Here is a 12,377-nt window from a genome sequence, read left to right on the forward strand (position 1 = left end):
TTCATGGCTATTGTCTTAACGTTGTAACTCAGTTCTAGAGGCCGACGTGCACAGGTCCTACTGCACACGCTGCCTCGCCACATGATGATAAGTCCTCAAACTCCAGCAATCAGCTCAAAGTCAGGTTCCAAGCCTCTCGTGTTGCTCTCTGCTTCTGTCTACCTGCTGTTCTGATTCTCATGTTCCTCTTCCTGTCTGGCAACCTAGGAACTGAATTTCCTTGTCCTCCCCTCTACCCCACCACCTGTTAAAAATCTCATCTATTAGCAAAACAGTTATTTCAAGTGTTTTAACTCGTATTTCCATGTGCTTAGAGTGGGGCAGGCAAGCAAGAAAAGCAAGAGAAAACAGTCCTTCTTCATTAGTTCAGGTCAACACACTGGAAGTTCAGATTATTCCCTCATTTGTCTTTTAAACTGAAGCATCACCTGTCAGAAGTGTTTCCCTACTCTCTTAACTCTCTTCTTTGAGCCCCCCCAGCACCCTCTCCTTAACTGCAGTAATGTTACAACAACAAGAGAATAATTTTGGCAAATATTTTAAACAAAGTACACACCAAAAACCTCTATTATAGTTATCTATACTATAGGTGCAAAAATAAAATATTCCCTCTTCCACTGCCTAACACTCACACTCACCATTTCATTGGGATGGACCAAAAACAAATATATCCCTGGATGTTTGTCAAAAACCTGAAAGGAGCAATTAGCTTGTTCCATCCGGCAAAGTGCTTCAACGCATAATTCATCTAAATAGAAAAAATAAGGCAGTAAACGTTAAGACATAAATCTTATCAACTTATCAAGATTCCCTAAATTTGGCTCCTTTGGTTGCTCTGTAAGTGAATAAAAAGTTGTTCCTTTTTTTTTTTTTAAACTGAGGCATAAAAATGCTGTAAATGTAGGAATGATATTTAGCTGCTGAAAGACCGGTAGGTTGACCACAGTGTGTGCCTATGAATTGCTCTGACTTTCCTAGTACAAACATCTTTTTTCACACTGGGCATAATTATCTCCAGAGGGCATCTTCTTAGAGGTATGGCTATAGGTCCAATTCCATTAGCATTTTACATTTTGATCCATGCGGACTTTATCTTGTACCACAGTGATAAAATCAGCTTTGCTTTGCCCCCCAAATGGCTATTTTGTCCTACTCTCAGTTACTGAGTAATCCATTTTCTCCACTGGTTTGAAATGCTATCATCACCAAAGAGTAAATTCCCCAAATATATTTGGTTTACTTCTGGACTCTCTACACTGCTCCATTAGTCTATCTGTACCAGCACTATCCTAATCCCTGTTGCTTTATGGAAATTTCTTCATCACTCTTTCAGAAGTATACTGAATAGACTCATACATTTACCGTATCAGATGAATCAACTTTATTTTGTCAAGCTTCAAAGAATATTGTAGTGACAGTGGGTAGCTTTGGGAAGGAGGAACAATGACTGGAAAAGCAAGAGGAGAGCTCCTGGTGTGTTGATGATGTTTTGTTTCTTGACCTGGGTGCCAGCTACACAAGTGTGTTTAGTTTATGAAAAATCAAGCTTATATACTTTTCTGGATATGGTACTCTTTAATAAATGTTTGAAAAATGACTTGTTAGAATTTAAAAATCTAGTTATTTTGAATTTATTTAGAAAGAACTGATTTATCTAATAAATCTTTAGATATACTTTCCAATTTACTGAAAATACAGAGGATAGAGAAACAAGTCAAATAACATGACAAGGAAGAAATCAGAAAAATCCAGGAAGCACGTTATTCTTTAGGGCAACCATTTGGTCTCAGCAAGTCAAAGTTATGACAAAAAAAAAAAAAAATCTACATCTATCTATCTATATTGATATCTGTGCACACATATATAAGAGTAAACTCTTCTGGATTAAAAGAGATGTAAGAAATATGGAACCAAACGCACAGTCCCTGATTAGACTCTAAATAAATCATCCAAAAAACACATTTTGCTACTGGGAAAATCTGAATGTGGACTAGATATAGTAGTGGGTGCCTTAAAGATACTGTTATTTCGTTAGATTTGATAGATCAGGAAAATGTCTTCAAGAGATTCATATTAAGAAATGCAAATATAAATGACCAAAATCTAGGCAGCCATAATATGCTATGCCATAGTGATTACTGAAAATTACTACAGACCACTGCTTCTCAACCTGGCGATTTTGTTCCTCACTGGTCCTGACCCCCAACTCCCAAGGGACATTTGGCAATATCTGGAGACATTTTTGGTTGTCACAACTAGGGTAGTGGGGAGAGCAAGTCACTACCGGCATCTAGTGGAGAGAGGCCAGGGAAGCTGCTAAACATCCTACAATAAACAGCGCGTCCCTCACCCACCAAGAACTATCCAGTCCAAAACGCCAACATGCCAAGTCTGAAAAGCCCTGCTACAGACAAATTCCAAGAATGAAAATTAATTGAATGGATAGATGAATAAATATGTGATAAAGCAAATACAGCAAGATGTTAGCAACTGTAGAATCTATGTGGCGTGTACATGGTATTCACTGTGTAATTCACTTTTCTAGGTTTGGAAACGTTCAAAATAAAACGTTTGCAAAAAAATACTAAGTACCCTAATTATATGTTTAAGAAACAGATTTTCAATATAGATAAACCCCAATTCTTACAATTCTTAAAAAAAAATGATACAACTGTGAAACACCCAAGATACTCACTAACACGTTCATGTAAAAGCAAATAAGGATATTTCAGTATTTCAAGAAGAGGAACTCGAAGCTTATTTTCAAAGTCTTGGCCAGTAAAGTCAAACAGCTGTGCCTCTCCATTGCTGTCTATTATATATAACTCGTCATCATCTCCAATTTCTGCTTTCATGGCCTTTTCAAAGTGATTTATGAGACGTGAGGTTTCTAATTCCCATAAAACCTACAGGAAAAGAAAAACGGGCAGTGTGCTTTATATCTTATTATCAACAAAATATACTGGATGTGACAATCCTTCTAGAAAGCCTTTTCCTAAGTATAAAAATTCAGAAGTTTAAAGAAGTACTAAACATCATATATTAGATATAAAGGAAACAGTCACTAAACATAAAAGTAGCTTTTATGATACATGAACATGAGTACATAGAGCATGAGATGTTTAAAACATTGCTCTTGCAGAGTTTTGCTATATCAACAGCTCTGTCAACTATACTCTATTGAAAAGGAAATGAGAAGTTGGAGATTCTTTATCAAGGCAAAAGCTGGGCCTTCTCTGACTTCCCTTCTATGTTCCAGCCACAGGTAACTACCTTGAAACATCAGCTTTAGCATAAAGACACTGGTTAGCTTCATAGCTAGGAAACTTTGTAAACGTAAAAGTTTTCTCAAAAGGTTCATAACTAATCATCCTCCTCCTCTTTTCTATATTATTATACATATCTCTATGGTCTGTATTCCATTTTTCATCAGATAAATATAATAAACCAATATTCAAAGCCACATATTTAAAATTATATGTTTCACTTTGGTTACTGTGAATGAAAAAATGCTTGTCTTTATTGATTTATACCACTTACCCGTTAAAAAATGAAGACAGGGGAAAAAAAAGAACTATTAGCCAATAAAAAAATAACCCAAGCCATTCAGATACCTGGTTGTTAACAATGTCAAACACAATGACATTAAAACATAAACCCAAAAAAACCCCGTACGTCACTTCATTTCATGAAACTGTTTCACATCAAAATGACTAAAAGTGGAGGATTATAAAATTCTGCTTTAGATTTCAATTCAATTCCATCAATCAATAAGCATTTACTCAGCACCTACTATCTACCAGGCAATGAGTTAGATACTAGAAGTATATTAGCATTCACAGTTTAAATCACATTGTCAGTTCCCTGAATACTTCCAACAGAGTTCAAATTTATTCTCTTCCTAGTTATCAAGCTCTGAAAAATACTGCCCAATTAATGTAAAGTACCTTATGTAAGAATGGCAATTCGTCCCTTGCTTTGTGGTATTCAGCCACACACTCTAAGCAGTAGCAGAGGTCTTCATCAGCTGTTCGAAATTCACTGGAGTGGGTCTCGGATGCATAGCGTTGCAGGAAGTCAATGGTGGAAATACCACCTGGCGTACACCAACAACATGTGCTCATTCTGTACCTGTATCCAGAAAAGAAGACATGGAAAGACTAAAGAAAAAAAACACACACTTCAGGCCTATTCTGGTGGAGAATGGGTACATTTCCTACTAATGATCATGTCTTCAACTTACAATGCACCTCGACCACATCCAGAACATTCTGCTGGCCAGCTTATCAATCACTGGCTAAACTCAATCTGAGCCTACTCGTAAAAACTTTACCTGTGACACATGAAAAATAATGAAGTGAAAGCAGTTAGTAATAAACATCATAAGGCAATATACAGCTGTGTTATAAAGAAGGCTCAAAACTATACAGTACTGACGGGAAATTATATACAGAGACATAGAATTATCAATGTTTTCAAAGTACAGATTTTAGAGTGTTCTAATAATGTACTGGAGTCAAGTGAAAAGCTCAGGAAACCTTTCACATTCCCTGAGGCCATGTTCCAGAAATCCCTGGAAACCTAAAAAATCCACAAATATTAGTCCATAACAATAACAAAAACTCATATAGAGAAGAATTTTCTCTTGGTTAGAAAGTATATATACACATGAATTTGCACATGTGTGTAGAAATTGCTGCCCATAACTCACTGCTCATCAATGCAGTATAAACTGTAATGGCTGCAAATACAATAGATACAAACCTATTACTACTAAGTTTGATACTTACAGTTTTTGACTATCTCCAATTTGGGGTTTTATACTACCATCAGAGCCTCTACCATCCAAACTCAAGTAAAAAGAGTTAAATGAAATTAATTTCAGAGATTGGTTCAAGATGGCGGAGTAGAGGACCTGCGCTCACTCCCTCTTGCAAGAGCACCAGAATCACAACTAACTGCTGAACAATCATCAACAGGAAGACACTAGAACTCACCAAAAAAGATACCCCACATCCAAAGACAAAGGAGAAGCTGCAATGAGACAGTAGGAGGGGCGCAATCACAATAAAATCAAATCCCATAATTGCTGGGTGGGTGACTCACAAACTGGAGAACACTTATACCACAGAAGTCCACCCACTGGAGTGAAGGTTCTGAGCCCCATGTCAGGCTTCCCAACCTGGAGGTCCGGCAACAGGAGGAGGAATTCCTAGAGAATCAGACTTTGAAGGCTAGCAGGATTTGATTGCAGGACTTCAACAGGACTAGGGGAAACAGAGACTCCACTCTTGGAGGGCACACACAAAGTAGTGTGCACACTGGGACCCAGGGGAAGGAGCAGTGACCCCATAGGAGACTGAATCAGACCAACCTGCTAGTGTTGGAAGGTCTCCTGCAGAGGCAGGGGGGGTGGCTGTGGCTCACTGTGGGGACAAGGACACTGGCGGCAGAAGTTCTGGGAAGTACTCCTTGGCGGGAGCCCTCCCAGAGTCCACCATTGGCCCCACCAAAGAGCGGGGTAGGCTCCAGTGCTGGGTCGCCTCAGGCCTAACAACCAACAGGGAGGGAACCCAGCCCCACCCATCAGCAGACAAGCAGATTAGTTTTATTGAGCTCTGCCCACCAGAGCAACACCCAGCTCTACCCACCACCAGTGCCTCCCATCAGGAAGCCTGCACAAGCCTCTTAGATAGCCTCAGCCACCAGAGGGCAGACAGCAGAAGCAAGAAGAACTACAATTCTGCAGCCTGTGGAAGGAAAGCCATATTCACAGAAAGACAGACAAAATGAAAAGGCAGAGTACTTTGTACCAGATGAAGGAACAAAATAAAACCCCAGAAAAACAACTAAATGAAGTGGAGATAGGCAACCTTCCAGAAAAAGAATTCAGAAAAATGATAGTGAAGATGATCCAGGACCTTGGAAAAAGAATGGAGGCAAAGATCGAGAGAAGATGCAAGAAATGTTTAACAAAGACATACAAGAATTAAGGAAAAAAACACCTAGAAGAACTAAGAACAAACAGAGATGAACAATACAATAACTGAAATGAAAAATACACTAGAAGGAATCAATAGCAGAGTAACTGAGTCAGAAGAACGGATAAGTGACCTGGAAGACAGAATGGTGGAATTCACTGCCACGGAACAGACTAAAGAAAAAAGAACAAAAAGAAATGATGACAGCCTAAGAGACCTCTGGGACAACATTAAATGCAACAACATTTGCATTACAGGGTCCCAGAAGGAGGAGAGAGAGAAAGGACCCAAGAAAATATTTGAAGAGATTATAGTCGAAAACTTCCCTAACATGGGAAAGGAAATAGCCACCCAAGTCCAGGAAGCGCAGAGTCCCAGGCAAGATAAACCCAAGGAGAAACACGCCAAGACACATAGTAATCAAACTGACAAAAATTAAAGACAAAGAAACATTACTGAAAGCAACAAGGGAAAAATGACAACATACAAGGGAACTCCCATAAGGTTAACAGCTGATTTCTCAGCAGAAACTCTACAAGCCAGAAGGGAGTGGCACGATATATTTAAAGTGATGAAAGGGAAGAACCTACAACCAAGATTACTCTACCCGGCAAGGATCTCATTCAGATTCAACAGAGAAATCAAAAGCTTTACATACAAGCAAAAGCTAAGGGGCTTCCCTGGTGGCGCAGTGGTTGAGAATCTGCCTGCCAATGCAGGGGACACGGGTTCGAGCCTCGGTCTGGGAGGATCCCACATGCCGCGGAGCAACTAGACCCGTGAGCCACAATTACTGAGCCTGCGCGTCTGAAGCCTGTGCTCCGCAACAAGAGAGGCCGCGATAGTGAGAGGCCCGCGCACCGCGATGAAGAGTGGCCGCTTGCCGCAACTGGAGAAAGTCCTCGCACAGAAACGAAGACCCAGCACAGCCATAAATAAATAAATAAATTAAAAAAAGAAAGAAAAATCATGAAGGTCCAAACCCTTAAAAAAAAAAAAAAAAAGCTAAGAGAATTCAGCACCACCAAACCAGCCCTACAACAAACACTAAAGAAACTTCTCTAAGTGGGAAACACGAAAGAAAACGATCTACAAAAACAAACCCATAACAATTAAGAAAATGGTCATAGGAACATACATATCAATAATTACCTTGAATGTAAATGGATTAAATGCTCCAACCAAAAGACACAGGCTTGCTGAATGGATACAAAGACAAGACCCATATACATGCTGTCTACAAGAGACCCACTTCAGACCTAGGGACACATACAGACTGAAAGTGAGGGGATGGAAAAAGATATTCCATACAAATGGAAATCAAAAGAAAGCTGGAGTAGCTATACTCATATCAGATAAAATAGACTTTAAAATAAAGAATGTTACAAGAGACAAGGAAGGACACTACATAATGATCAAGGGATCAATCCAAGAAGAAGATATAACAATTATAAATATATATGCACCCAACATAGGAGCACCTCGATACATAAGGCAACTGCTAACAGCTATAAAAGAGGAAATCGACAGTAACAATAATAGTGGGGGACTTTTAACACCTCACTTACACCAATGGATAGATCATCCAGACAGAAAATGAATAAGGAAACACAAGCTTTAAATGACACAACAGGGGTTTCCTGGTGGCACAGTGGTTGAGAATCCACCTGCCAATGCAGGGGACACGGGTTCAAGCCCTGGTCCGGGAAGATCCCACATGCCGCAGAGCAACGAAGCCCATGCGCCACAACTACTGAGCCTGTGCTCTAGAGCCCGTGCGCCACAACTACTGAGCCCACGTGCCGCAACTACTGAAGCCCGCGCGCCTACAGCTCGTGCGTGCTCCACAATGAGAAGCCCGCACACTGCAACAAAGAGTAGCCCCCGCTCGCCGCAACTAGAGAAAGCCCGTGCGCAGCAGCAAAGACCCAACACAGCCAAAAATTAAAAAATAAAATTAATTAATTAAAAAAAAAATGACACAACAGACCAGACAGATTTAATTGATATTTATAGGACATTCCACCCAAAAACAGCAGATTACACTTTCTTCTCCAGTGCACACAGAACATTCTCCAGGATAGATCATATCTTGGGTCACAAATCAAGCCTCGGTAAATTTAAGAAAATTGAAATCATAACAAGCATCTTTTCTGACCACAACGCTATGAGATTAGAAATCAATTACAGCGAAAAAAACATAAAAAACACCAACACATGGAGGCTAAACAATACGTTACTAAATAACCAAGAGATCACTGAAGAAATCAAAGAGGAAATCAAAAAATACCTAGAGACAAATGACAACGAAAACACGACGACCCAAAACCTATGGGAGGACTTCCCTGGTGGCACAGTGGTTAAGTATCCCCCTGCCAATGCAGGGGACATGGGTTAGAGCTCTGGTCCGGGAAGATCCCACATGCTGTGGAGCAACTAAGCCCGTGCACCACAACTACTGAGCCTGAGCTCTAGAGCCCACGAGCCACAACTACTGAGCCCACATGCCACAACTACTGAAGCCCACGTGCCTAGAGCCCATGCTCCGCAACAAGAGAAGCCACCGCAATGAGAAGCTCGCGCACCGCAACGAAGAGTAGACCCCACTCGCCGCAACTAGAGAAAACCTGCATGCAGCAACAAACACCCAACGCAGCCAAAAATAAATAAATTAATTTTTAAAAACCCAAAAACCTATGGGATGCAGCAAAAGCCGTTCTAAGAGGGAAGCTTAGCGCAATACAAGCCTACCCCAAGAAACAAGAAAAATCTCAAATAAACAATCTAACCTTACACCTAAAGGAACTAGAGAAAGAACAAACAAAACCCAAAGTTAGTAGAGGGAAAGAAATCATAAAGACCAGAGCAGAAATAAATGAAATAAAACAAAGAAAACAATAGCAAAGATCAATAAAACTAAAAGCTGGTTCTTTGAGAAGATAAACAAAATTGATAAACCTTTAGCCAGACTCATCAAGAAAAAGAGGGAGAGGACTCAAATCAATAAAATTAAAAGTGAAAAAGGAGAAGTTACAATGGACACCACAGAAATACAAAGCATCCTAAGAGACTACTACAAGCAACTCTATGCCATAAAATGGACAACCTGGAAGAAATGGACAAATTCTTAGAAAGGTATAACCTTCCAAGACTGAATCAGGAAGAAATAGAAAATATGAACAGACCAATCACAAGTAATGAAACTGAAAGTGTGATTAAAAATCTTCCAACAAACAAAGTCCAGGACCTGGGCTTCCCTGGTGGTGCAGTGGTTGAGAATCTGCCTGCCAATGCAGGGGACACGGGTTCGAGCCCTGGTCTGGGAGGATCCCACATGCCGCAGAGCGGCTGGGCCCGTGAGCCACAACTACTGAGCCTGCGCGTCTGGAGCCTGTGCTCCGCAACAAGAGAGGCCGCGATAGTGAGAGGCCCGCGCACCGTGATGAAGAGTGGCCCCCGCTTGTCACAACTAGAGAAAGCCCTCGCACAGAAACGAAGACCCAACACAGCCATAAATAAATAAATAAATACTTTAAAAAAAAAAGTCCAGGACCAGATGGCTTCACAGGTGAATTCTACCAAACATTCAGAGAAGAGCTAACACCTATCCTTCTCATAATCTTCCAAAAAGTTGCAGAGGAAGGAACACTGCCAAACTCATTCTATGAGGCCACCACCCCCCTGATACCAAAACCAGACAAAGATACTACAAAAAAAGAAAATTACAGACCAATATCACTGATGAATACAGATGCAAAAATCCTCAACAAAACACTAGCAAACAGAATCCAACAACACATTAAAAGGATCATACACCATAATCAAGGGGGATTTATCCCAGGGATGCAAGGATTCTTCAATATATGCAAATCAATCAATCTGATACACCATATTAACAAACGAAGAATAAAAACCATATGACCATCTCAATAGATGCAGAAAAAGCTTTTGACAAAATTCAGCACCATTTATGATAAAAACTCCAGAAAGTGGGCATAGAGGGAACCTAGCTCAACATAATAAAGGCCATATACGACAAACCCACAGCAAACATCATTCTCAATGGTGAAAAACTGAAAGCATTTCCTCTAAGATCAGGAACAAGACAAGGATGTCCACTCTCACCACTATTATTCAACATAGTTTTGGAAGTCCTAGCCACAGCAATCAGAGAAGAAAAAGAAATAAAAGGAATACAAATTGGAAAAGAAGTAAAACTGTCACTGTTTGCAGATGACATGATACGATACATAGAGAATCCTAAAGATGCCACCAGAAAACTACTAGAGCTAATCAATGAATTTGGTAAAGTTGCAGGATACAAAATTAATGCACAGAAATCTCCTGCATTCCTATACACCAATGATGAAAAATCTGAAAGAGAAATTATGGAAACACTCCCATTTACCACTGCAACAAAAAGAATAAAATACCTAGGAATAAACCTACCTAAGGAGGTAGAAGACTTGTACTCAGAAACCTATAAGACACTGATGAAAGAAATCAAAGATGACACAAACAGATGGAGAGATATACCATGTTCTTGCATTGGAGGAATCAACATTGTGAAAATGACTATACTACCCAAAGCAATCTACAGATTCAATGCAATCCCTATCAAATTACCAGTGGCATTTTTTACAGAACTAGAACAAAAAATCTTAAAATCTGTATGGAGACACAAAAGACCCCGAACAGCCAAAGCAGTCTTGAGGGAAAAAAACGGAGCTGGAGGAATCAGCCTCCCTGACTTCAGACTATACTACAAAGCTACAGTAATCAAGACAATATGGTACTGGCACAAAAACAGAAATATAGATCAATGGAACAGAATAGAAAGCCCAGAGATAAACTCATGCACCTATGGTCAACTAATCTATGACAAAGGAGGCAAGGATACACAATGGAGAAAAGACAGTCTCTTCAATAAGTGGTGCTGGGAAAACTAGACAGCTACATGTAAAAGGATGAAATTAGAACACTCCCTAACACCTTACACAAAAATAAACTCAAGATGGATTAGAGACCTAAATGTAAGACCAGATACTATAAAACTCTTAGAGGAAAACATAGGAAGAACACTCTTTGACATAAATCACAGCAAGATCTTTTTTGATCCACCTCCTAGAGTAATGGAAATAAAAACAAAAATAAACAAATGGGACCTATTAAAAGCTTTTGCAAAGCAAAGGAAACTACAATACGAAAAGACAACCCTCAGAATGGGAGAAAATATTTGCAAACGAATCAATGGACAAAGGATTAATCTCCAAAATATATAAACAGCTCAAGCAGCTCAATATTAAAAAAAACAAACAACCCAATCAAAAAATGGGCAGAAGACTGTTAAACAGACGTTTCTCCAAAGAAGACATACAGCCGGCCAAGAAGCGCATGAAAAGCTGCTCAACATCATTAATTATTAGAGAAATGCAAATCAAAACTAAATGAGGTATCACCTCACAGCAGTTAGAATGGGCATCAACAGAAAATCTACAAACAACAAATGCTGGAGAGGGTGTGGAGAAAAGGGAACCCTCTTGCACTGTTGGTGGGAATGTAAATTGATACAGCCACTATGGAGAACAGTACAGAGATTCCTTAAAAAACTAAAAATAGAATTACCATGTGACCCAGCAATCCCACTACTGGGCATATACCCACAGAAAACCATAATTCAAAAAGACACATACACCCCAATGTTCACTGCAGCACTATTTACAATAGCTAGGTCATGGAAGCAACCTAAATGCCCATTAACAGACAAATGGATAAAGAAGATGTGGTACATATATACAGTGGAATATTACTCAGCCATACAAAGGAACAAAATTGGGTCATTTGTAGAAACGTGGATGGATCTAGAGACTGTCATACAGAGTGAAGTAAGTCAGAAAGAGAAAGACAAATATCGTATATTAACGCATATATGTGGAACCTAGAAAAATGGTACAGGTGAACCGGTTTGCAGGGCAGAAACAGAGACACAGATGTAGAGAACAAACGTATGGACACCAAGGGGGGAAAGTGGTGGGGGTTGGTGGTGGTGGTGGTGGAATGAATTAGGAGATTGGGATTGACATATATACACTAATACGTATAAAACAGATAACTAATAAGAACCTGCTGTATAAAAAATAAATAAAATTTAAAAATTTTTAAGAGAAATTAACTTCCCAAATCCTAGCAGTCTCAAAGAGAGCAAAGTAGCAAGTTGGTACCAGGAAAGGAGAGGAAATCCCAAGAATCAAATGTGTCAAAGGTTTGAGGGAAAATACACGAGTCAAGTTTATCAGAACCGCAGATGGCATGAAACGGAGGATTAGCAAAATAGGGTGGAAGCCAAAATCCAAAGAGATCTCCAATTCTAATGAGGTGGAATAAAAGCAAGCTAAG

The 12,377-nt window shown here is 39.7% G+C and overlaps 1 protein-coding gene across 3 annotated transcripts in view; it reads right to left on the bottom strand.

Moving 5' to 3' along the window:
- SETX (senataxin) overlaps window positions 1-12,377 on the bottom strand; it is an 84,293-nt gene that overhangs the window by 66,017 nt on the left and 5,899 nt on the right. For all 3 annotated transcript variants that reach the window (XM_057547871.1, XM_057547869.1, XM_057547868.1), the window contains exons 3-5: window positions 3,948-4,131; window positions 2,696-2,906; window positions 639-748 (exon numbers count right to left, since the gene is read on the bottom strand). In XM_057547871.1, coding sequence (XP_057403854.1) covers window positions 639-748; window positions 2,696-2,906; window positions 3,948-4,124 — 498 coding nt within the window. In that variant the 5' untranslated portion in view covers window positions 4,125-4,131. The remainder of the gene's footprint in view (window positions 1-638; window positions 749-2,695; window positions 2,907-3,947; window positions 4,132-12,377) is intronic.

The sequence above is a fragment of the Balaenoptera acutorostrata genome, chromosome 6 (genome assembly GCF_949987535.1).
Source record: "Balaenoptera acutorostrata chromosome 6, mBalAcu1.1, whole genome shotgun sequence".
In the NCBI taxonomy this organism is placed as follows: Eukaryota; Metazoa; Chordata; class Mammalia; order Artiodactyla; family Balaenopteridae; genus Balaenoptera; species Balaenoptera acutorostrata.